This window comes from Papaver somniferum, chromosome 9 (genome assembly GCF_003573695.1).
Source record: "Papaver somniferum cultivar HN1 chromosome 9, ASM357369v1, whole genome shotgun sequence".
In the NCBI taxonomy this organism is placed as follows: Eukaryota; Viridiplantae; Streptophyta; class Magnoliopsida; order Ranunculales; family Papaveraceae; genus Papaver; species Papaver somniferum.
The window spans coordinates 197,685,016-197,709,179 of NC_039366.1; the positions used below are offsets into that span (position 1 = coordinate 197,685,016).

Sequence of the window (24,164 nt, forward strand, 5' to 3'; positions counted from 1 at the left end):
CCTATTCTCAGACGTTCTGTATTTACTATAGTATGGTATGCTGCATCAATTGATGGCAGTGGATCTCTTGCCAGTAATTGTTCACGTAAGGAACTGTACACATTATCTAGACCAATCAAGAAGTAGTGCAAAAAATCTTCTTCTCGCAAAGTATTGACCTGATTTGCAATATTACAAGTGCATAGACCACACTTGCACTGTGGTATCTTCATATAGGTCACCAGCTCATCCCATATTTTGTTCAATCTCCCGTAATACACAACTACATTCTCAGTTTTTCCTTGTTTGCAATCACTTAAAGAGGCTTTCAGTTGACAGATCCGTGTTCCACTCACAACACAAATTTTTTTCTTTAAGTGTGTCCAGAGAAGGCTTTCATCGTCGTAATCTCCCAAAGTCTATCTGATTGAAGACTCTAATGTGTTGCTAATCCAGGAAACAAACATTGAATGAACTGCAATCCATTCTTCCAACTGATCAGGGTCTACAGGTTCTTTAATGGTTCCATCAACAAAGCCAAACTTTCTCTTGGCTATCAACGATCTTCTCATGGCTCTATCCCACTCATCATAATTGGTTCCCTTTAAAACAATCGGGGTAATGATAATACCGGGACCATCACTGAATCCAAGATGGTATACTGGGTTCTTCTTCTGCAGATTACACTCTCCATTCTTTCCTTTGGTTGATGATTCTGTTTCATCTTCCATCCTGTATAACTTAAATGTTTTAGGTTTAGGGTTTCAAATCGTCTCTCGATGCCATGTTAAGTTTTGGTTAAGTATATTTCGTATCTTCTCGTTCAATCGCATAGATATTTATACACAAAGGCAAAACTTGGGTCTCAAGTCACAGACTTGAGCCACACGTATTCTAATACCTAATACTATATAACTCTTTTGGCTATATATATCCCTATTTCCTAATATAGCATCTCCATCGTTTCCATGATCCTTTTTTTTCATTTTCTTGGGTGTAACATTTTCTGGTCCAATATCAGTGGATCGCATAGATGAATGCTTAGATGGTTCAAACAACCTGATTTTACAAATAAACAAGAGTCGTCGCTAAGAAAATAACAAAAAAGGCAATTAAGGATATGCCCGTAAGAACAAACAAGAAAGGTTGACCAAAGCAGATCAGGTCTAACCTATCGCTAGGTTTCTCATCCTCAGGTTTGACTCTGACACAATCTTGATCCATGTTTTTAGCCTTTGCTCCGTCTTCACCACGATTCCTTATATTTTTCTTCTTGGGCTTAACATCGCTTCCAAGCGCGATGCCATTAGATGAAACTTTGAATGGACTAGAAATAAATAAGAGCCACTCTGAACACAATAGAAAACACAAAAAGGTACTATAAACGGTTCAGGTCTCACATGTCACTGGGTTGTTCCTCCATAGGCTTCAGTTCAACATGATCATGATCCATATGTTCAGTCTTTGCATCCCCATCCTCACCACGACTCCTTTTCTTTTTCTTCTTCGCCTTAACATTGCTTTCTTGCTCAATATCAGTAGCTGTCGCCGAGGAATCTTCATCTTCACTCTATACCTCGCAAATCTCTTGATCATCGATCTCTGATTCGCTTCCTAGTTGGTACTTCTTCATGAGATGTCTGCGGATGCATTTCTCAGACTTCTCATCATCATTTGTCTCCTCAATTTCCTTGAGTATCATCACGACGGAGAACGAAGAGTTTCCTAGGTTTGATTTCAATACCTAAAATAATAACAAGCAACAAAAGATCAATCAAACATGGGAATGATCATAAATACAGGAATCAGAAAGACATTATTATTTCGTTTAAGTTGAGTTCAAAAATCGCCTTCTGTGACGATCAGATTTTGAAGCAGATTTATAAAGAAAAGCCCTGACTTTACAGACCGGCTCTTTCTCTCCCTCCCGCTTAAACCTTTATTCGTGATCGGAAAGAGCGCCAGAATACACAAGGGTTTTAAGTAAGTGGTTCTTGGGAACAGCTGTAACAATTATCTTCCACGATATTTGCATTTATTACGGGGAATTATGACCGTCTTGTCTACGAAGATATCCATACACTTGTGGAGGTCAAAGAAGATAAAAATAATTCTATTTTAGATTGGAAAAGACTTATGTAAAACCAATGGAAAACACTAATCAACTCAACTTTCTATTATTCTTTCATCAATTTTCCAATTACAAAACATACCAGCAACACTACTAAAACCCCAAATCACAAAAAAAAAAAGAAAAATGACTATTGAGATCGATAGAAGTAAACCCTAATGAATTGATATTTCAATTTATTTTTCTTTCGTGATCTTTGTGATCATCAATATCAAATCATTCACAATTATAATTTTGGAATCTCTGCAACGTCAATTACAACAACAACAACAAAAAAAAACCATTCATGCGAATACCCAATTAGTAGCTCACCGTAACCTCGGCAAAATTTGTCCAAATCCATCCAGATCTTCAATGATTCAAAAACCCAAATCCTTTACTTATCTCAATTTTAAAAACCCCATTATTCCTGAGAACATTCTTAATCATCCACAATTTAAAAAACCCAGATCCTTTACTACCACTAATATCCTTATAAAACTGAAATAAACCAGTGTGTTTCAAAAAAAACAAAAAATAATTAAACCAATATAACCAATTTCTATTTAAACTCGTGATAATTATGATGACCGAAGTCTCGAAATGCTATTTGCAAATTAAAATCTGGACGAGGTACAATTTATCTGGTTTTGTACACGTCGTACGAATATAAAAGGTTGGATGGTTCTTCTTCCACTTTGGATAATATATTCTTAGATTGTTGGCGCATTTGGTCATTTGGGTGGTGGCGATGACAAGAAATACGATTCGGTAGTGATATATATATATTGAACGTTTTAGTTAACCAAACATCAATGATTATAAAATTATAAATGGATTGTTTTTCTTCTTAATTTAGAGAGAATGAGAGGCGGAAAATATAAAAAATGGAACAGAAACAATCCCTATATGTGCAATTATTTGTCCAGCAAAGCTTTCAATAGCCTAAGCAACAAAACATTTCTTTAAAATTTTTTATTAAAACTTTTTATGTTAGACGCACACTCGAGTCAAAATAGTATGCTAGCCTTCGACTATAGAGACCTAACGTCACACTTAAGATGCATAAGTCATTTCTACAATCAGAAAACTAAACGACCTACTATTCTCAAGTAAAACATTTTAATTTTTCAAAACAAAAAACATTTTATTGGCTTAGCTTTACGCCAAAACAAAACTCAACTTTAAAGACTTTATTTGGCTTAACCTTATGCTAAAACTGAACTGCACTTCTAACTTTATTGGATTGGATTAATTTCATACAAGCAGCACAACATATGCTCTTACACCACCAGCATATATCCTTAGTGATATCCCAATTGTCTTGCTCGAACTAAGCACTATTCTCGTATTCTAATGAGACCAAGAACTTTAGGATATTAGCGATATCCAATTGAGATCTTTATGTCGCATACCAGAGACTACTTTATGATCATATACATCTTACAAAAGTAAGGAAACAAATATGATGACAAATCCATAAACATCATATTCCCATTTAACTTCAAATAATACCACAACATACATCAAACTATGCATATCATCAGTTTATACAACTATTCAAACAAAACAAGTAATAACATGTCAATTATCAAAAACATGATGATAAAACTATAAGCATCACACTTCCACTAAAAATTCAGATTCAGATAATATGGGAGCAAACATGATGACAAAACCAAAAACATCACTCCCACTGAATTTCAGATTTCAATCACAACAAATACATGTTTATTATCACTTTATTTTCCAGACTAATAAAGCATAAAGATAGCATGTCAATAAGCTAGAACAATAACATCCTAAACTCAAAACAAAACTCTGTATCATCACAAATCACCTTTAGGCAGAAAATACTACATACAATAAGTCTTAATTAGTTTATGACCTCGTAAGGAAATCTTTTTCTCATATGAGACTTGATCCAAATCAAATTTTATAAACAAAACACCGTGGGAAAGATTCGTGTTTTCAATTTCTAACTGTATCAAAACAAACCACTAAAATCACATAATTCTCATTAAAACACTTCCACATACTCTCAAAGTATCATTATGGAAATACTTAGTCGAGTAATGGATGCTACAAACTGTTACAAGTTACAACTTTCCAAAACAGAAACATTCATACCTGTACTTACAACAAAACCGTCATCTTAAGAAGTCCAAATCTACTGCACATGTAAACAAACCTTGATTGTGATACACAAACCTTCTACAACTTCTCCAATACTCGTTGTCCTGAATTTTCAGACTCACGCCATCAAGTATGAAGTACGAAATCACCGCTTATAAGTAGAACTACAACTTTAGATAGAAAACTGTCCAAAACCTCAACCTTACGATCACCATAACTGTTGAATATGTAATAACTAGGTGAAATAAATTTTGAATGTTGGAATTTCAGCTCTTTAAGTATTATTACTTGAACCTAAACATGACATTAACCAACCTTATGCCGAAATCATAACTTAACACTAGAATTAGAATGCACAACAACATACGAAAACAACACCATATGAAGCAAGAACATTACGTATAGTTCATAGTAAAACAGGTTGTGAACAAGGAAATAGAAACACACAAGACACTTAACCTTTCATGACTTATTATCAACTTCTATTTCCTCACATTACTTTATGGTGGATGAAAACAAATTTTCTTTTATAAAACATATAACGCTAGAAGTGAGTTTTAATCATGCTTGTCGCATGTCACTCCAACCTTTCAATCATGAGTTGGAGGACACCTCATGGTTACATTGGATACCTCATATGACATGGCATGCTTAGACCCAACCTTATTTAGCATTAACCTTAAACTAGTATTTAATGTATGACTAATACCATAAATATACCTTAATACGGATTAAGACTAATCCGGCTTAACTTAATCTAAACAAGTATTATCATAACCAATTGAAGATTTTTTTGCACAAAACAAAAAAATGCCAACATGACAAAAATAAAATAACATTAAATCTAAAAGGGTATTACTGGAAATTATCTTTCTTAGAAAAATATATCTGATTTACGAGAATTTTAAACTACCAAAGAAGGATTGTAATATCCAATGCAAAATAATATTATGGATTTTTACAAATCTAGGCTTGTTTTTTTATTTCTTACAATTATTTGACCAAAAATAATGGATGGAAAGTTAGTTGTAGTTATCTGCCGGGTGTCAAAATTTCCCCATCTTAAAAGACATTTTAGTCCTTCGAAGCTTCATCAATTACACTTATTCCATTTTAAAGAACCCTACTTGTACCATTCCAGAAAAATCCAAAGGCCTCGATCCACTACCAGAACTCAACTCCAAATTAACTGGCCAACTCCGGCTAAAACACCTATTCCACATTCTGCATGTCTAACCACCAAGAATATCAGTTGATATTTGCTCTTCTTCCCAACTTCTTAGCCTGAACCCAGTTCACCTTCCTACTTCCAGACCAACTAAACGATATTATCTTCCGCCTTTCTAAATATTCCACCCACAACACCTTTTTCCATTGATTCAGCACTCCACACATTTTCAGACCAAACAACATACACAATCAACTCCGGAAATACACGGTGTCTTCACTCGGTCTGTTCATGGCCATGACTAAGGCAGCAACACCCTCCTTACCAGCTCAACCAAATACCACCAATGCATATTCAATCGGTCAACACTTCTGGTATCAACTTCAGACAAATCTTCATTGATATAAACCCTAACTTGGTTGTTGTCATAATCTTCATTAAAATTTTGGTAATTGCCCATACTAACACACTGAAACCCAAAAATACCCACTGATGCTGCTGTGAAATCACAAAGTGAATAGACCCCATAATGCAGATTTGAACGCCGCCTGTAGAAGATAGGTTCGTTTTTCTTCTCTTGGACATATTTGTACTTTAAACTATCATGTGTAATACTTGACATGTTGACTCCAAATTATGGTGTTACATTTGGTGGTTGATATCATATTTTGGTGTCAACTTCGTTTGTTTACATCATAATTTGGAACTAATTGATTTCTAAATTTTTAATTTTGGTATCAACTAGGGTTGTTAACAGTATATTATGATGTTAAGTTCGGCTGTTGACACCGGATTCTGATGTCAGCTTCGGTTGTTGACATCATTTGAATCTAATTATTTATGAATTTTTAATTTTGGTATCAAATTGGGTTGTTGACACCAAATTATGGTGTCAACTTCGACTATTTCCGTCATAATCTAAACCTAACTTATTTTTGAAGTTTTAACTTTTGTATCAACTTGGGTTGTTGACACCATATTATGGTGTCAACTTCGATTGCGTCAAATTTCAGTGGTGATGGCGGCGGCGGTGTACTGGTGATGGTGGAGGCGGCAGTGTACTGGTGGTGGTAACAGTTTGTAGGTGGTGGAATGGTGGTGGTGGACTGTTGATGGTGGTGGCGGTGAAGTGATAGAAAATAAAAGTTTCTCTATTTTGAAATGAAGAAAAACATAATATAAATGAGAGTATTAAGATAATAAATAATCTATTTTTAAGTGGATAAAGTTTTTAGAAAATACGGGTATATTTATTGTGATGTAAGGGTATATTTGAAGGGGTCAATTTCTAGGGGTATTCAATTAATATACTCGTTAGGTTTGTTAGGTTTTCAGTGTTACCTATGTTACTTTTTTCGTGTTACATATGTTACTCAACTGTTACCTATATTACTGCTACTTTGATAAAATTATTGACAAACGGTTGGATCTGCGTATCCTTTTCAACCTTTATCATCTTCGGTATGATTTTGAAAACAAAACCTTTAGAAGTGGTTAAACCTTTTGATATAAGCATTTCTATTGTTGATTTTCTTTTGATCCAAACCAGGCATTTGAACTTTTTTATGTTACTTTGGAATTAGATTGACACAGTTAGGTTTATTTTTCGGGTTTCTTTTGATCCAAACACGCCCATTTGAACTTGTCCTGTTACTTTGGAATCAGATCGGTATAATTAGGTTTCTTTTCCAAATTACGCCATTTTGCAATGATGCCAAGTTATTGTCTGTTTAACTATTTCTATAAAATTCTCTGGTCAGTCCTGTAATAGATCTCGATTTCAATTTGAAGAATTACTATCGATACATTTGAGGAATATGCCTCTTTTCTGAAAAAAATATAATTGTACCGAAACTCTAGAATTCCAAGGTTTGCAGAGAGATATTCGACGAATGATGACATGTTTATGGATTTTGAAACAAAATGGCAGGAGGATCACGCGTATGTCTATAGGCAAGTACAATTAGTGTCATGCTTCAAAAGAATTAAAATTATTGTATACTTAGAGAACAAAAGATTAAGGCCTTGAGGCTAATACAAAAACTTGTACACTACTGGACATCTTTTGGTGGATTCTTAGTCTTCGCTTGAACATCCATTTCAGACTGACAAATGCCAACTCAAATGCAGAGTATTTACAGCTTACGTACACGTATTTATCTTTCTTCTTCTCCATTTATGCGAGTGTACATGAACGTTGTTAATAAACTGACGCAACATATGCATACCAATAATTGTGAACACGTAAATCACGAAGGCATCTATACGTTCACAAACAATGTTAGCATTCTATACACATGCTCACACTGATGAGACGATTGTATTGATTCCTTGGCTCAAAACCTTCGGGTTTATCATTGCCTCGTATAATATCATCACCACAGGCGTTCACATAGAGGAAGATAAAGAAAACGAAGTGTAAAAGTAATACTCGTGGAGTATGAACTGGATGTAAAGTGCTGAAATGTAAATAAGACTGGGATTTACGTGGTTCAGCACTAAGGCCTACATCCACGGGGTTGTCATTTTCACTATGCATTTGATGATTACAGAGGCAGTCGAATGACTTTGGAGTTTACATAGGTCTACGAATTCTAAAAGGTAAACTTACACTAACAATTCTTCTCTCTCGACTTCTCTCCCTCTTTTCGATCCCCTCTCTCTTGGTGGAGAGGGGGTATTTATAGGGTTAGAGTGTGGGACCCGTTTCTGAGAGCCGTTGGAACCTTATCTTCTTGTGCTTTGTATCCATCACGCAGAGGTCTTCGTTTATTGCTTGATCACGCAGAGTCATCCTCGTTCGTTCCATGGGTTGATCGACACGTACACTGCTCAAAGTGTTTAATGCGGGTAATTGAGACGCATGCTCGTGTCAGACAAGTGTCTTCTGCCCCTGTCACGTCCATGTCAGTCAACCTTCTCTTCACCGTTGATCTTGGCTTCTTTTGGGGATGAGATAAAGAAACTCTTCGGGAGTTATTTGGTGCTCCACAGTACACCTTGCTTTTGGTACATCCTTTGACTTCTGCCCTTGGATTTGTTCGGGCGAAGATCCGACGTCGACGGGATGGGCTTCTTGGCTGTGGGCGTGTGTCATCATGTTTTGATGACTTGGTCCGCATGCTCTCCACGTGTCTTCTCACATACACGTGTTTGATGATGAAATATGTACACACAATTTGCCCATTTTCTTCAGGCTTGAGTGTTTAGTGGGAGCATTGAAGAAAACAGACGTTACATATTCCTCCTCTCTCCTAATAACTTCTCCTAGATACTTGGGTACGTTTCTCACTCGTGCATTAACTGCTCATTTAATGGGCACGTTTCCCATTCCTCCATTAACTTCCTTCTCTTTCTTTCGAGTATATAAAGGAGAGGAGAAAAAATTAATTTCATTCTCCTTGTCAGACTTCATCCTTTGTTCTTCAACCATTAAATTCTCTCTGCCCTAGCATTAATCACGCTCGTTTCTTCTTTGTTTCTGGTTCGTTCTCTCATTTGTCTTCTTTTGGGATTTTGTTTGTGGTGGTAAGGTTTTTTTTCTTTGTTTATGTTGTTTTAAATTTTGTGTTGATTCTGTTGATTGTAAATTTCCTGCTGCTGTTGTACCTTGTTTGTGATGAAGAACATCTTTCGATGCATGTATGCTAGTTTGCCCCTGTTCTTCTTCTCAAGTCGAGGAGGCCAGTGTTTCAATTGTATTGATTGATTGATTGATTTTTTTTTTGGTCTTTGGTGATGCCCTCGTGTTTGCTTCTAACTTGTTTTTTGTACCTCCTCGCAGCCATGTCTGATCGTCCGCGGCTTCCTTATCAAACTCCGCCTTCCAGTCTGCCGAGATCCCCTCTGCGTAGAGAGTCTGGTACATCTCCATATGGGGGAGATCTCTCTAAATTTTCGCATATGGATCCCCGCGGTAATAGAGTTTCGTCTTCTTCTGGGACGAAGGCTTCACCTCTTAGGAAGGGGGATCCATCGAAGGGCCCTTCCGGGTCTCGATACGCTGCCAACCGTGCTCCTTCTCATCATCGTGATGACTCCAGGTGTACGCAGACACCTCCTCGCGGTGACACCTTCGATATTCCCCCTCTTCGTTCTATAGTGCCCGTGCAGAACCCTTTTGCGCCGCCTCCAGTACTTTCTTTCAAAGGGAAGAACTCCAAAGGTGCTGTGCCGAGAGCTGAATCATCTAAAAATCCTCCTTTCAAAAGAAAAGCTTCCGAAGCTTTTGTTGGTTCGTCCGATCCCGCGGAAGAAGAGGAGGCTGTCCCGGTGATACGCAGCGTTTCGGTTAGCAAAAAGAAATTCACGTTTAAGCACATTGAACTTGAAGTTTTCAAGGAAAAGCATGAGCTCCAAGCCTTCGAGGTTCGTTTATATGCCCCTGAGGATTATTTTACTTACGAGCTCATCTCTAAGTATCAGTTTGATGAGTTTCATCTGTTGACTACGGTTGGAGCCTTCGAGGCGGGTCTTATGCTGCCGTTGTATAAGTCTGGTGATTCCTTTTATTATGATGTGCTGGATGGTCGTGAAGGATCTTCCACCAATACTCATAGTCGTTCCGTGTCGCAATTATCGGGGAACTATCTCCATGCACTGAGGGAATGTTATCTGCGGAGTAAGGGGGAGACGACGATGACATGTTACGTTCCAAATCCCGCTGAGAGGGAGTGGTATACTCCTTAAAACTTCAACAGCTCCTTTGGGAATTATGTAAATAGTAGGAACCGTAAACCGTGGAGTGTTAGTCTTCGTAACCTCGCTGCTCCTCGGGGCGAAATTCGTCTCTTAAGTGAGGTGAGCGATGCCAAACTGAAATACGTTCCAAGCACCGAGGGGTCGGCTCAGCGGAAACTTTTTCCTGCTCGTGAAATGATCAAGCGTGACCATGATTATGAGTGGCATGCCACTGTTATTGAAATTTTTGGTCCTTGGGCGTATGGTTGGATTCCCGGTCCGCGCGGTTGGCGTCCTTCTGAGAGTAGCAGGCCTCGTGAATCTCCTCCTGCTCGTTATGGGGATTTCTGTCCCTGGTGTTTAAATTTCTAGGGCATGAACTTTCCTTATGCTCTCGACGTTGTTGATGGAAACGAGGAAGAGGGTTCTGGTGCTATACTTCCACCGAAGAGTACCGCTACTACCAAGGTATGGTTATTGCAGATTCTGGTCGCGCCCCTCCTTTTTTGAAAATCAAACTTTGTGTATGAGTAAATAATTCTTTTTGTGGAACGTTTATTGGTCTGCAGGTGTCGAAAAAGAAAAAGATTGGGCCCAAGCAGTCTTCTACCATTGTGACGGGTGAGGCTGAGGTTCATGAAGAAGTTACCAATCCAGTGAACGAAGAATTTGCCGAGGATGAGGAAATGTCTGATGGGGAAGAACGCACTGATACTTCCCCTCCTGATGTCGAGGAAGAGGTTGGTGCGGGTTGTGATAGTGTTGATGGGGGAAATAATACCGCGGTGGCCGAGGGAAGTGTTACCGCGAAAATGTCTGCTCCTGCTGGTGATAACCCTGGTGGTCCGGAATTTATCGGAGGGGGTGAGGCTGCGGAAACTCTCCCCACCATTTCTCAAGAGTTCTCCTTTGACAGGATATATTCCGCAGGGGAACTCTTTGATGATGCCCTCGGTTTTCCCGAAGACTTTTCTTTGCTTTCCCCCAATGATGATTGGGATGTGCTCGGGGATTTTGGTAAGGAAAATGCTGCTGTTCAGAATGAGGGCGCGGATGATCACATTGCGCGTGGTGATGCCGAGACTTGTGCTGATGGGGAAATGACAGCAAAGGGGAAATCTGTGGTTGACTCACCTTCCGAGAATTTTCCTCACTCGCTGATGTTTGAGGGTGAGGATGTCATAATGGATTGGCTCAAGAAAAAGAGTCTGCTGTTTGTTCCTCATCCTGCCCCGGTGGTTTCTGGCGAGAAAGATTCTGATGCTTATACTCGTCGTATGATGGAACTATCTTCCGAGGCGCGTGTTGCCGAGATGTGGGGGAAAAGCTTGAGTGTTCCAGAGGCTACCCTTGTAGCGGACCCTCCATCTTCTGTTGCTTAAATGATGGCCATAGCCGATGGGTACCAATATGGTTTTCCCTAGCAGCGTGTTTTGGAGGTAAGTTCTCGTACATATCTCTTCGTGACACTTGAATCCTTCGGTGTAATAATGTTTTCCGTTTGATGTGTAGATGATGAGGAGTGAGCATTGTAACCATGTTCTGTATCAATTCTTAAAGCGAAATCTTTGAAGCTGGAGGCTAAGCTTCGTCACAGGGAAAAGGCATCTGGCTGGGTTGTTCTTTTGGGGGGGGGGGGCTGGGGAGATAGAAGACTGAAGAATAGCCTTAAAGAGAAAGAAAGGCTGGGTGAAGCGGAGGCTGGTCTTCGTTCAGAGCTTGCCACCGTTCGCGCTGAGTTAGAGCAAACTCGCGGCAAAGTTTCAGCTTTCACAGGTTTAGTTCTTCTCCATCTTTTATCCCTCGTAATTCCTTTCTACTACTTTGTTGTTCTGTCTGAGTCTCCCCACCCTATCTTCAGTGGGTGGAGTCCCCGAGCTGATATGGCTTCGGAATGAAAGGGCACGACAAAAATCTCGTATCAAAGAGTTGGTCGAAAAAATTAAGAGCGAAGCCAAAAAGTGGGACGCTCGGGCTGAGGGATGGCGCGCAAGGCATGTTCAGATGGTTGATATGCAAAATCCGTATAACCATGACCGTATTTTGTTCAATGGTACGCTGCTGTGGACACGTGAGAATCTGCAGGAATCCCGTGAGCGTACTTCGTTATTAGAGGCTAGAATACATCTTCTGAAGGAGGAATTACGAAAGGTTCGCTCCCTTCCGTTTCCGGGAATTAGGGAGAGTATGCGGTGTATTACCAGAGAAAGGGACGATGCCAGAGACGAGGTTGGGGCTCTCAGCAAAGACCTTGCTGCGTCTCGCGCTGAAATAGCCCGCCAGGCTGAGTCTAAGAGAAATCTCGAAGTATGCATGTACAGACTTAACAAAGGGGTAACAGAGATAAACAACGAAGTCAACCGTCTTCGTCACATGGATTCGATAAAGCAGGTAGAATTAGATGCAAGTCAATTTTCTCTCACCAACCTTCAACTAGATTATAAGAAACTATCCGAGGAATATGACTATCTTGACGAAGCGCGATACGCGGTTGTTAATGAGTATGAAGAGGCTTCGGCTTGTGTCGAAGGTATAACCTCATTTCATCGAGTGTGATTATGTCTTTTATGTGCTAACTCCCTTGTGTTGTCTTTTTCAGAGCTCGAGGGACAACTCCGCGCTGCAAATGAAAAATTTGAAAAGGCTCAATCTTCCTTAGTGCAGCAGGAAGGACAGACTAATTATTTTAAGAGTCTGGTGGCATCCCGCGAGGAGGCCGTTGGTGCTGCTTCTAAAGAAGTGAATCGTCTGTCCTCGTTGTTATCTCAAGCCCACCAGCGAACGACAGTTATTATGCATAAGGCTCGGTGCCAATTGGCGGAGGAGACAAACAAGATGCTGGAGAAGATTGAGCTTGGCCTTAAGACCGATCATGGCCTTGTCAAGAGCTATCCACGTCGTCCTGTACCTGCCTCCTTGCCTGGCTCCTCGGGACCCTCTTCTGGTGGGAGCGTCCCTTCAACTCTTCGGAACAACCATGCTGATGGGACGGCATCTTCCAAGTAGAAACCACGGCATTAGCCTTCAGTTAGATTTTGCTAGTATTTTGTAAAGAGAATGTTTTTGATGTGTTTTTTCTTTGAATTGGCCTTGACGCTCTTTGTAACCAACCCTTATGAAATGGATCATTATTTTGGTATACCTGCAGTATCAGTTTGTTTTTTATTTTAAGCATTGTGAGGAAGGACATTAAAAACAAAAGAAGAATGTTTTAAGTGTTTGGGTGCGATACCGAAGGGAGGTACCTTCGTGATCGTCTTGAGACCTGTCACCCCGCTGGCGAACCCTGGGCCAGAGGATTCCCAGACGGTGGGGCCGAGGCAACGTTCTAGGATATGGGGTTAAAATACTTACATACACCCATTCCGTCGACCCGTTGCCTTAAGATTGGTTGGGTATCTCTTTCTGCTGGGTGCCTTCCCCCTGGTCTTACACTCATAGACACTGATGGGGGAGCCCTGAGAGATTGTAGATTAACTACTTTCCCCAATATTGATAGTTTATTACTCGATGTGTCGTATGTACAGGTGCTCGTCCCGCGGATCTGTTTGTTCATCCCGCAGAATTGCTTCGGAATTTGCAAAGAGTTCGTTTGATTGATATATTGAGGTCTGCTAATCCTCGTCCAGAGATAGAAACAAGCCGAGCGGGTACGATGCCTTCTTCTTATGGTAGTTCTTCACGCAGATGCAAAACTGCGCTGCTACTAGGGGTAGTATAGCTTAAGCCACTTAGCATTCCAAGGGCGTTGTAGAACCTCGCCTTTTAGGTAGCGGAGATAGTAGGAACCGCTTCCTGCGATGTCATGTATAATAAAAGGTCCTCCCCAGATGGGTGCTAACTTGCCCCACTTTTTCTTTCGTTGATAGGGCGGGATGGTTCTTAGCACATACTGTCCTTCTACAAAATTTCGAAGCTTAACCTTTTTGTTGTATTCTCTTGCTAATATTCGTTGATAATGTTCCATCTTTTTTAATGCAGCTTCCCTTCGTTCTTTTAGGTCGTCCAATCTCTCTAGCATCATGTCGGCTGTGAGATTTTTCTCCCATGCTTCGGTCTTCGTGGTAGGCATTAGGATCTCCGTTGGGATGACCGCTTCCGCTCCATAGGTGAGGAGAAATGGGGATTCCCCGGTGGCCGATCTTCGGGTAGTTCTGTATTCCCATAATACATTGTGTAGTTGTTCACACCACCGCCCCTTGTGTTTGTCAAGTTGTTTTTTGAGAATAAGACCGAGGGTTTTGTTAGTATCTTCCGCCTGTCCGTTGCTCTGAGGATATAAATGCGTGGATTTGTTCTTTCTTATTTTGAAAGTATCAAAGAGCATGTCTATGTTCTTCCCCTGTAGTTGCCTACCATTGTCGGACACAATTTCTGCTGGTATACCAAACCTGCAAATGATATTTTGAAGGTAAACACGTCCACGTCTCTGATCCTGGCTAATGCTTTAGCTTCTACCCATTTACTGAAGTAATCCGTGGCTACTATCAAAAATCGTCTTTTTCCTGACCCTTCGATGAAAGGCCCCACGATATCTATGCCCCATTTTGCGAATGGCCATGGGCTATCCACATTGTTTAGCATTGTGGCTGGTGCGTGTATCCTCTTGGCGAAACGCTGGCATTCTTCATATCGTCGGGACATTCTTGCGGCATCTTGTATCATTGTGGGCCAGTAATATCCTTGTACATTCGCTTTGTCGTCTAGTGATCTCATGCCGCTATGATTTCCGGCGTCGCCGTAATGAATGTCGTTCAGGATTTGATGCCCTTCTTTTCTGGATAAGCATCATAGTAAAGGTCCAAGGAAAGATTTCTTGTATAACACCCCATCCCGAAGATCATATCTTCCTACTTTGGATTGTACTTTTCTGGATTGTTTATGATCCACGGGTAAAATCCCATCTTTGAGAAATGCATGAATCATCAATCTCCAATCATCTTCGTTGCTGAAATATTCGTCTTGATTAGCTCTCGACAAGATTTCTTCTTCGTTAAAATCGTTATGGATGTCTTCCCTTATCTGATATTCAATATCTTCTTCCATTGTATCTTGGTTTGTAGCGAAGGAAAATTGTGATGCAATCGCAGGTTCGTATACTCTTGTTATTTTGATAGCTTCAATGTTCTTTTCCTTCAGCATGGATGATATGTATGCTAGGGCGTCTGCTTTTCTGAGATCTCTCCTGCATAAGTGCCTAAATTTGATGTTCGTTATTTGCAATGCCAATGTTTGGACCAAGGCCATGTAAGCTGAGAGGGTATCGTCATACACATTGTATTCAAACCCTATCTTCTTTATGACTGGCTGCGAGTCACTTGTTAGTATTGCATCAGTTACCCCCATTTCTATTATTAAGCGAAGGGCATGTACGACTGCCTCGTATTCGACGATACTGTTGGTATGCTCTTTGAATTCCAATCTGAGTGCGTGTACTATCCTTTCTCCGGTTGGGGTTGTGATGACAATGCCTATTCCCGCACCTTCCTTATTTCTGGATCCATCAACGAAGACTTCCCATTATATTTGGCTCGAGGGTTCGAGGATGTCAACCGGGTCCTTATTTTCCTCGTCAGTTTCTGGCATGCCCATGATTTCTTCATCATTGTCCAAGGGAAGGTCTGCCAAGACTTGGGATTTTTGGGAGTGTTGAATTTCGTGGATGATGTGGAATTGGTCCAGGTGGGTGTTCCACTTGGCTATTCTTCTTACTTTCCCCGTGCTTTTGAGGACTGCTTCCAGTGGTGCCTTGCATGGTACGCGGATGACATGAGTTAAGAAGTAAGTTCTCAACTTTTGAGTAGCCCATACTAGTTCCAAGATGAGTTGTTCGATCTTCGTGTAATTCCTTTCCGCAGAATTGAGGGTTTTGCTGACGTAATAGATAGGATGTTCTACCTTCGTGTTTGTTTTGACCAACACCGCGCTAACTGCGTCTTCCATTGCTGCTATGTACAGTGCCAAGATCTCATCGGGATCCGGTTTTTGTAGGATTGTAATTGAAGCCATATATTCTTTGATTTTTTGGAAAGCTTCTTCACACTCTATGGTCCATTCAAACTTGCTTCCTTTTTTGAGAATATTGAAAAAATGCTTGCATTTATCCGAGGATCTGGAAATGAATCTTCCCAAAGCTGCTAAGGACCCATTTAGCCTTTGTACTTCTTTCAAATTCTTTGGAGATGAAATTTCTACCATGGCTTGAATTTTCGCGGGATCCACCTCAATGCCCCTTTTCGTCACCAGGTATCCGAGAAATTTCCCTGATGTGACACCGAAGGTGCACTTTTCTGGATTTATTTTCATGTGATGTTTCCTCATTGCTTCAAAAATATCTCTCAGGTCTTGGTGGTGATTTTCGAGCATCCTGCTTTTGACGAGCATGTCATCAACGTAGACCTCCAGAGTACTACCGATCCACGGTTTAAAGATAGCATCTACCATTCTTTGGTACGTCGCCCCTGCGTTTCGAAGCCCGAAGGGCATTCTTGTGTAGCAATAAAGGCCATGCGAGGTGTAGAATGCAGTGTGTTGTTGATCTTCTTCTTCCAGGGCTACATGGTTGTAACTAGACTGTCCATCCATGAACGATAGTTCTTCGTAACCTTCCACTGCTTCAACTAGTTGATCAATGCTTGGTAGCGGATAGCTGTCCTTTGGGCACGCCTTGTTGAGGTTGGTGAAGTCTATGCATATTCTGACCCCTCCGTTTTTTTTTGGGAACAATGACCATGTTCGAGATCCATGTCGGATATTTTACTTCCTTGATGAAGCCTTCGTCTAGTAATTTTTGGAGCTCCTTCTCTACTGCACCGTGATACTCCGGTGCTATTTTTTTTATTTTCTGCCTGAAAGGTGGCGTGCCTGGTTTGACGCGTATCTCATGTTGGATTATTTTTGGATCAATCCCCGGCATGTCACCCAACTTCCAGGCGAATACATCCGCGTATTCCTTAAGTAGCATGGTCAAGGATGCTTCTCTTCCTTCACCCATTATGGTCCCTATTTTGATTATCTTCGGGTCTTCTTCTGTTCCTATGTTGATTTCCTTTACGGGCTCTACTGGTGCGAACATTTGCTTTGGTTCCCCAAGGACAGGGATATTCTTTAATTGCTATTTTGTAGGATCCTGTCCTTGGCTAGCCGCTGAAGTACTTGCTTCTGTGCTGAGAATGACCTCTTCTAACCTTCCCCCGCCTTGTCTAGTTTTTAACTGCCTGATCTCAGCCATCATTTTATCACACAGCTCTTCCATTGCGCGGTGGTGCCCTATGATCTCCTGCCCGTGATAGTCTGATTCTTCGTCATTATAATCCGGGTCGGATGTACTACTTCCCCTAGCCGCGTTTGCTATGATGACTCTTCGGTCTCGATTAGGTTCTGGTGCCTTTGAATTTGCTTCATCAAGTTGTTGGCTGGTCTTCGTGCTTAGGGAAATCCGGTCTTTTAAATCTTGATTTTTTCTGGCCAGCAAAGCTACAACATCTGCGTAAACCTGCTGGCTGTTCTTCAATTCTTCAAGCTCAGCCATCAGTCGATGTGATTGGTTTGACCCCTGATTAGGAGTCTCAGCTCGTGCTACTACGGCCATGGTGCCGCCTTCTTCTACGGTTTGCACTAAAGGTGGTGGAGGATCAGCTTCGATTGTTGGCATTTCCAAATTTGGTCTTTCAGGCTGAGTGCCCATCTGCGATGTTGGAAACGCCGGCACGGTTTGATTCTGATCGTTCGTTGATGGCATTCCGAAGGTTGGAGGATGCGCGGGTTGATGTGTTTTGGATTCAACCACCCTTTCTTTTTGTTGATGAAATTGATTCGTAGCAAAAATTTTGCAGGTTTCCGCAGCCTTCGGGGCTGTCGCAGCCGTACTGTACTTTGTTGCTGCTGCTTTGAGAGCCGCGACTGCAACGGAATTAGCGTCCATAGGCGAAGTGATTTCCGCAGTATCCTGCCTCTGACTAGTCATTTTGGATTTGTCTCCTTTCTGCTTGCTTCGGGTGATGACCGGGGTTGTCCTTGGTGCTTCCTTTGATGATGCTTTGGATTTTCCTGCCTCTTGCGTCTTGTCCATCTTGGGTCCTTTCGTTGCTTTCTTTATGCACAAGGGAGTTTCAAACAGCGAGAAACAGAAATGTCCGCGCGGATCGGGTTAGTTTTGTTTATGTTTGCAAAATACCCTATTCCAGGATGGGAGGCTTATTTGAATAAACCGTAGGGAGAAACTGCCCGAGGGCACAGAGTAAACCGTAGGGAGGCTTTTTTGAATAAAACATATGAGTTAAAATACATGGGTTAAGGTCTATTAAAAGTGCGGACTCATTGAAAATGCATGAAAACGCGTGAAGATCCATTGGAAAATGCACGTAGATCCTTTGAAAATGCACGAAAATCCACCGAAAAAACAGGTCCGTATGAGATCTACTAAAAATGTGAATCCGTGGATCTGTGCGGCAAATCTTTTAATCAGTTTAAACTGCATCGATCGTGCGGATCTGTGCCGATAACGGGTGTGTTTTTGAAGATAATAAAGTTAACAAAAAAAAAAGATGCTGCTAGAGCTAATGAAGCAGAGAAATAATATGCTAGTTTAAGGTGAAATCACAGGATAAGATAAATCTTTTACCGGGACGAAAGTCCCTGTTTCTAGCGCCATATTGTGAACACGTAAATCACGAAGGCATCTATATGTTCACAAACAATGTTCGCATTCTATACACATGCTCGCACTGATGAGACGATTGTATTGATTCATTGGCTCAAAACCTTCGGGTTTATCATTGCCTCGTCTAATATCATCACCAGAGGAAGATAAAGAAAACGAAGTGTAAAAGTAATACTCGTGGAGTATGAACTGGATGTAAAGTGCTGAAATGTAAATAAGACTGGGATTTACGTGGTTCAGCACTAAGGCCTACATCCACGGGGTTGTCGTTTTCACTATGCATTTGATGATTACAGAGGTAGTCGAATGACTTTGGAGTTTACATAGGTCTGCGAATTTTAAAAGGTAAACTTACAATAACAATTCTTCTCTCTCGACTTCTCTCCCTCTTTTCGATCCCCTCTCTCTTGGTGGAGAGGGGGTATTTATAGGGTTAGAGTGTGGGACCCGTTTCTGAGAGCCGTTGGAACCTTATCTTCTTGTGCTTTGTGTCCATCACGGAGGTCTTCGTTTATTGCTTGATCACGCAGAGTCATCCTCGTTCGTTCCACGGGTTGATCGACACGTACACTGCTCAGAGTGTTTAATGCGGGTAGTTGAGACGCATGCTCGTGTCGGACAAGTGTCTTCTGCCCCTGTCACTTCCATGTCAGTCAACCTTCTCTTCACCGTTGATCTTGGCTTCTTTTGGGGATGAGATAAAGCAACTCTCCGGGAGTTATTTGGTGCTCCGCAGTACACCGTGCTTTTGGTACATCCTTTGACTTCTGCCCTTGGATTTGTTCGGGCGAAGATCCGACGTCGACGGGATGGGCTTCTTGGTTGTGGGCGTGTGTCATCATGTTTTGATGACTTGGTCCGCATGCTCTCCACGTGTCTTCTCACATACACGTGTTTGATGATGAAATATGTACACACAGTCATAATAGGTCCCATTCAAATGGCCAACTCTTAGCTTCACCGTAAGTATGCAGAGTAGGCATACGTCTGCAGTTTCGCTATATATGCTAGAGAAAATCCACGGAGAAGTACACGGTGAAGTTGATTTTATTTTTGCATTTCCTTAAACGTCCAAATTAGGCAAAAACACTGAGAAAAAGGACGTTGAAAACTACAAGGAAGAAGCTCGCATACCACTTTGAAATAGTATGAGCTCTTCTTCAATCTTGATTTCATCCCCAATAATGGAAACCCAAGTCTCAGCTATCTTATCAGGCTTTCCGTCGTTAATCTCAACTAGCGTAAAACCTCCAACTGTGCCACTGGGCTCGGGCACAAGACAAACGGGTGCGCCTTCAGTGGAGGAGCTTCCAGTACCAGTTCGTTGTTCATGAAATAGTTTTTTCACCCTAGGTACAATTGCTCCATTCAAGTAGATAGTATTGTCTGCTCCAACTACAATCATTTTGCGAAGATGTCCGTTTCTTGATGCCAATTCTTTATGCATATGGCCAAAGACAACCAAGGGGATAGGGAATTTGGTAGTTTCTTTCGTGTTGGATATAGCTTGTTCTAGATCTGTACCAGGTCATACATATGGCACTAAATTATCATATTAATAAAATTTATGACTCCTATTAATCAGAATTATTTATTCTGTAACATAACGTGGGAAAGATTTCACGATTAAAGTTTGCTTACCTGGATCACCATGGTCACCGCCTTGATGTACCCAATCTCTTCCACATATATCATTCTTCTCAGATCCCAAACCTGCAACATATAAAACAAGAAAGGAGAGCAGAAGTTGAGTTTTAGTACAGCTACATCGAGTAGCGAGTACAAACCAATAAGTAGGACAAAATGACAAATATACCTGTAGGTCCATTATGTGCCAGAAGTACAATCGAATGACCCTCTGGTGTTCCTACAGACGCTTTACATATTTTTTCGGCACTTCCATTCATATCTTGGACTCCATATCTGAAAAAGTTTCGTTTCGGTACTCATTTCTCAAAGGGTTTCATAATCATGGGAAAAATATACAAGATCATTCATTTAGAAATGAATTCAGCATGGTTGTGTGTATTAGTGACAACCTCTTATTTACAGTGTGATAAGAAATAAACTACTTAGACCAACACTTTTCATTTGATAAAAAGCAGCTTGATTGTAGCCATTTTCTCAAACACGAAATAATATTAAGCTAAAGAAAATTAATCCCTAATCCATCTTATAAGGAATAGTATTTTGCACATGGTCATCAAAAATTATAAAAACTAGTTTAAAGGAAGGCAGCTTAGATCTTGAAGTATCCTAATTTTGGCGAAGTATTTCAAAGAGGAATGGCAATACCATCAATACATTGTGCAACACCCAACACTGTACTCGTGAATACCCAGGGTTAAATGCATCAATGCAGAAAATGAGAATAAGACCAAATAGGGTTAGTTGTCTAGTCATATAGCTTGTTCTAGCACGCGATACCAACCTCGAAGATAGAAGTTTTTCCCGGAAGATTTTATTACCCCCATGACGCCCACCAACAACACTCAGCTTTAAATTAGGAAAGTCTAAACGACGGTAACCCACGTGCTCCTCTCCAAGACTGGTCACCAAGGAAAAGCACTTGTTAACTGTTTCGTCAATTTTATGGTAACTGCTATCAGAAAGTTAAAACTCTGACACGCAACAAGCAAAACAACAAACTTCTCTATCTTGTAATCAGCTATAAATTTTCTCATAACAAACCATGTTATTCCTTTTAATGTATTCCCAAAGACTGTACCTAAAAGCAAAGACTACTCGTGTATCTTTAGTCCGTGAGCTGTCGATATGGAAGTCATATAACTACAAGGTATCCTCTCCAATACCTTTAAAATTTATTGGAGACACATCCCTTTAGTATCTCTACAAGGTCATCAATTCAGCCCTATGTGGGTATGGTATAAATATGGTGAAGAGAAACGCTAGGAAGATACATCACAGTGACATTCAAAGCTGGTTCCCCAAACAGTTTTGATTTACATACTAAGATTACTATGACCTACATCATCTTATATGATTATTTCATTAAACAATTACAAGGAAAGTAGTGACAAGATAGGCTTTGCATGGTTCAGATGTCGAACAGAAATAAACTCACCATTCCAGCTGAAGTTGGACACGATCTTTCTTCCTGTTCAAGATAGAAAATGTAACGATTCAGATCAGACCTGGGCAGAACAAACTCCTGGAAGAGAGTTTATCTGATGAGCCATCAGTATTTGCAACGTAAGGGACTCATAGCATTTCACTGTCAGCTTACTTTTGTGAAAACTGTTGGGTAGTCCAACAATCGTGGTTCCCCAATATAACAGCTTTTGGAAGTATAAGCTCTGAAACGCTTCTAACAAGTTCGACATTCTCATTCCCGAAATCACCTGATCAAGCAGAGAGACAACTCAGTGAGATTATTGCAAAAGTCGACGAGTATAAATATCAAGGAAAACGAAAGAAGAATGAAAAAAAAAAGAAAACAGAAAACGAAAGTAAGAGAAGCTAGAGAGATGCATTTCATCCCTACTCCTAAATGAAGGTTGTATTTCAGAAAAGATGCAAGCAAACCAAAAAATTACATATACAACAGTGATTAAGTTTTAATTTATTAGAATCCTAATTACATTACATATAATAGAAACCTAATTGGCTTAATATGGAAGACTAATCTGATTTATCGTGGAAAACTCTCATTTTGTTTATCATGGAAACATTCTAGGTTTTTTTTGGAGGCCCACTTGCCTTATTGTTGAAGTTCATTTAATTTATTAGAATCCTTTGTTGAGGCATACTTAAATTTTTTGAGGCATACAAGGTAATGACAAAATAGAATGTAGTAAAATCAATAACCCCTTAACCATAATATTTTTATCACGAAAATAATGCTCTTACTTCATTAATGTTAATGATACTAATTAGAATCTAATATTAATGATTAGTGGTTAATGTCGATGATAATATAGTCTTAGTTTTAAAGATTGTTTTTCAGAGAGTTATGTTAGGGTTTGTTATAGAAAAAGAACAAGAAATTGGTCCTTTGAGATTTGCTGAACTATAGATAATTAAGGTTTGTTAATACAAAGGTAAACTTCTAAACAAGGTTTAATGTCCTATTTATAAGTTGAATTTGTCAAAAAATCGAATTTTTACAACCTAGATCTACTGACTAGATGAACGGTTCGACTGATAACTTGTTAGGCGAATCTATGATTTCTGAAAATATACCTAAGTTCCGCTGACAAGTTATCAGCCGAGCTTCACTCTATAACTGAGGAATTAAGGTCGGTGGATTCGATTAAAAAACTGAACAACCGAACTAAGTGTGATTTTTTAACAAAGTGAAGTTCGGCTATCATTTTCGTGTTTAATTATTAACCGTTTGAAACATAAAAAATAATGGAAGAACAAAGATATGGGTTCCAATATGCGGATCTGAACCTAAATCTCTTTGTGCAACACTTCACATGACTCGTTAAAACTTGTGGTTTTAATCAATGATCAGAGATTTATGAATCAATAATTAATCGCCAACGAAAATAAAATCCAAACGGTTTGATTAATGATTAAATTAGGTTAGGAATGAAAATGATTTTTGATTTGGTTAATTTAGGTATATGTTTTAATTTTAGGTGAAGGGTATATAAGTAAATAATAAAATAATTAAGGGTAACTTAATAATATACCCAATGCTAGGACACCCCTTATAAACCCACCTTAGATAGGAAAATGGTTTTATATGCCTAAAAACATTTGAGTATGCCTCAAAACAGGTTTCATTTATTATGGATCTCATTTTGCCCATTAAAGAAGCCCATAGGCCCATCGATCAACCTTTAAAACCCGTGGTCTAATTATCCTCTCTCCAAGGAAAAGAATATAGATTTTGATAAAGGTCACTTGTAGGATTAGGATCATGATATTCAAAAGGTAATATCAGTCGTAGGAATTATTTAAATTTTTTAGAGCATTGCTCGGTTGAACCTACAAGGTTTGTTATCTCAAGCTTGTTATCAATGTTGGATGATCAAAACTATATCTTGATTTCTAGTTTACTAAGTCAAGTCCTAATAAAATCCATTCTTCAAGGTTATCCTACTTACCAAATGAAAATTCTAGCTTTACCTGAAGAAACGTTGGATCAAATGGACAAAATCCAAAGAGATTTTTGGTGGAATAAAGATAAGCCCGATATACGAGGAGAATATATAAGGGCTTGGGCCAGTATCTGCAAACCTATTTTCCAAGAAGATCTTGGAATCAAGAATCCACACCAATTTAACATAGCTCTCTTTACTAAACTAGCTAGCCGTCTCATATCAGAGCAAGATCAACTTTGGGCTCAACTTCTGAAAACTAAATATTTCCCAAATTCTCATCCTTTGAAAATCTCTAGATCTTCCAAATTATCTTGGATTTGGACAAGCAAACATATAAAATATGCAAATAAATCT

General features: G+C 39.9%; 1 protein-coding gene across 1 annotated transcript; it reads right to left on the bottom strand.

The window, feature by feature from the left end:
* Positions 1-818: 818 nt before the first annotated feature.
* LOC113313076 lies at positions 819-22,473 on the bottom strand. The gene is made up of 9 exons (XM_026561802.1): positions 22,452-22,473; positions 21,983-22,097; positions 21,821-21,853; positions 21,167-21,283; positions 20,552-20,658; positions 20,377-20,448; positions 19,870-20,253; positions 1,151-1,328; positions 819-1,038 (listed from the first exon to the last, which is right to left on the bottom strand). Exons 1-9 carry the CDS (start codon positions 22,471-22,473, stop codon positions 819-821), a joined length of 1,248 nt encoding a protein of 415 aa, XP_026417587.1.
* Between the last annotated feature and the right edge of the window lie 1,691 nt (positions 22,474-24,164).

Bases quoted from the DNA above. Each gene is read 5' to 3' on its own strand.
- LOC113313076 (XM_026561802.1), bottom strand. From the start codon at position 22,473: ATGAACTTCAACAATAAGGCAA. The intron at 22,098-22,451 runs GTGGGCCTCCAA...CTGCTTGATCAG, and splicing joins GAACTTCAACAATAAGGCAA to GTGATTTCGGGAATGAGAAT. The intron at 1,039-1,150 runs GTTAGACCTGAT...TTGTAAAATCAG, and splicing joins GATGAGAAACCTAGCGATAG to GTTGTTTGAACCATCTAAGC.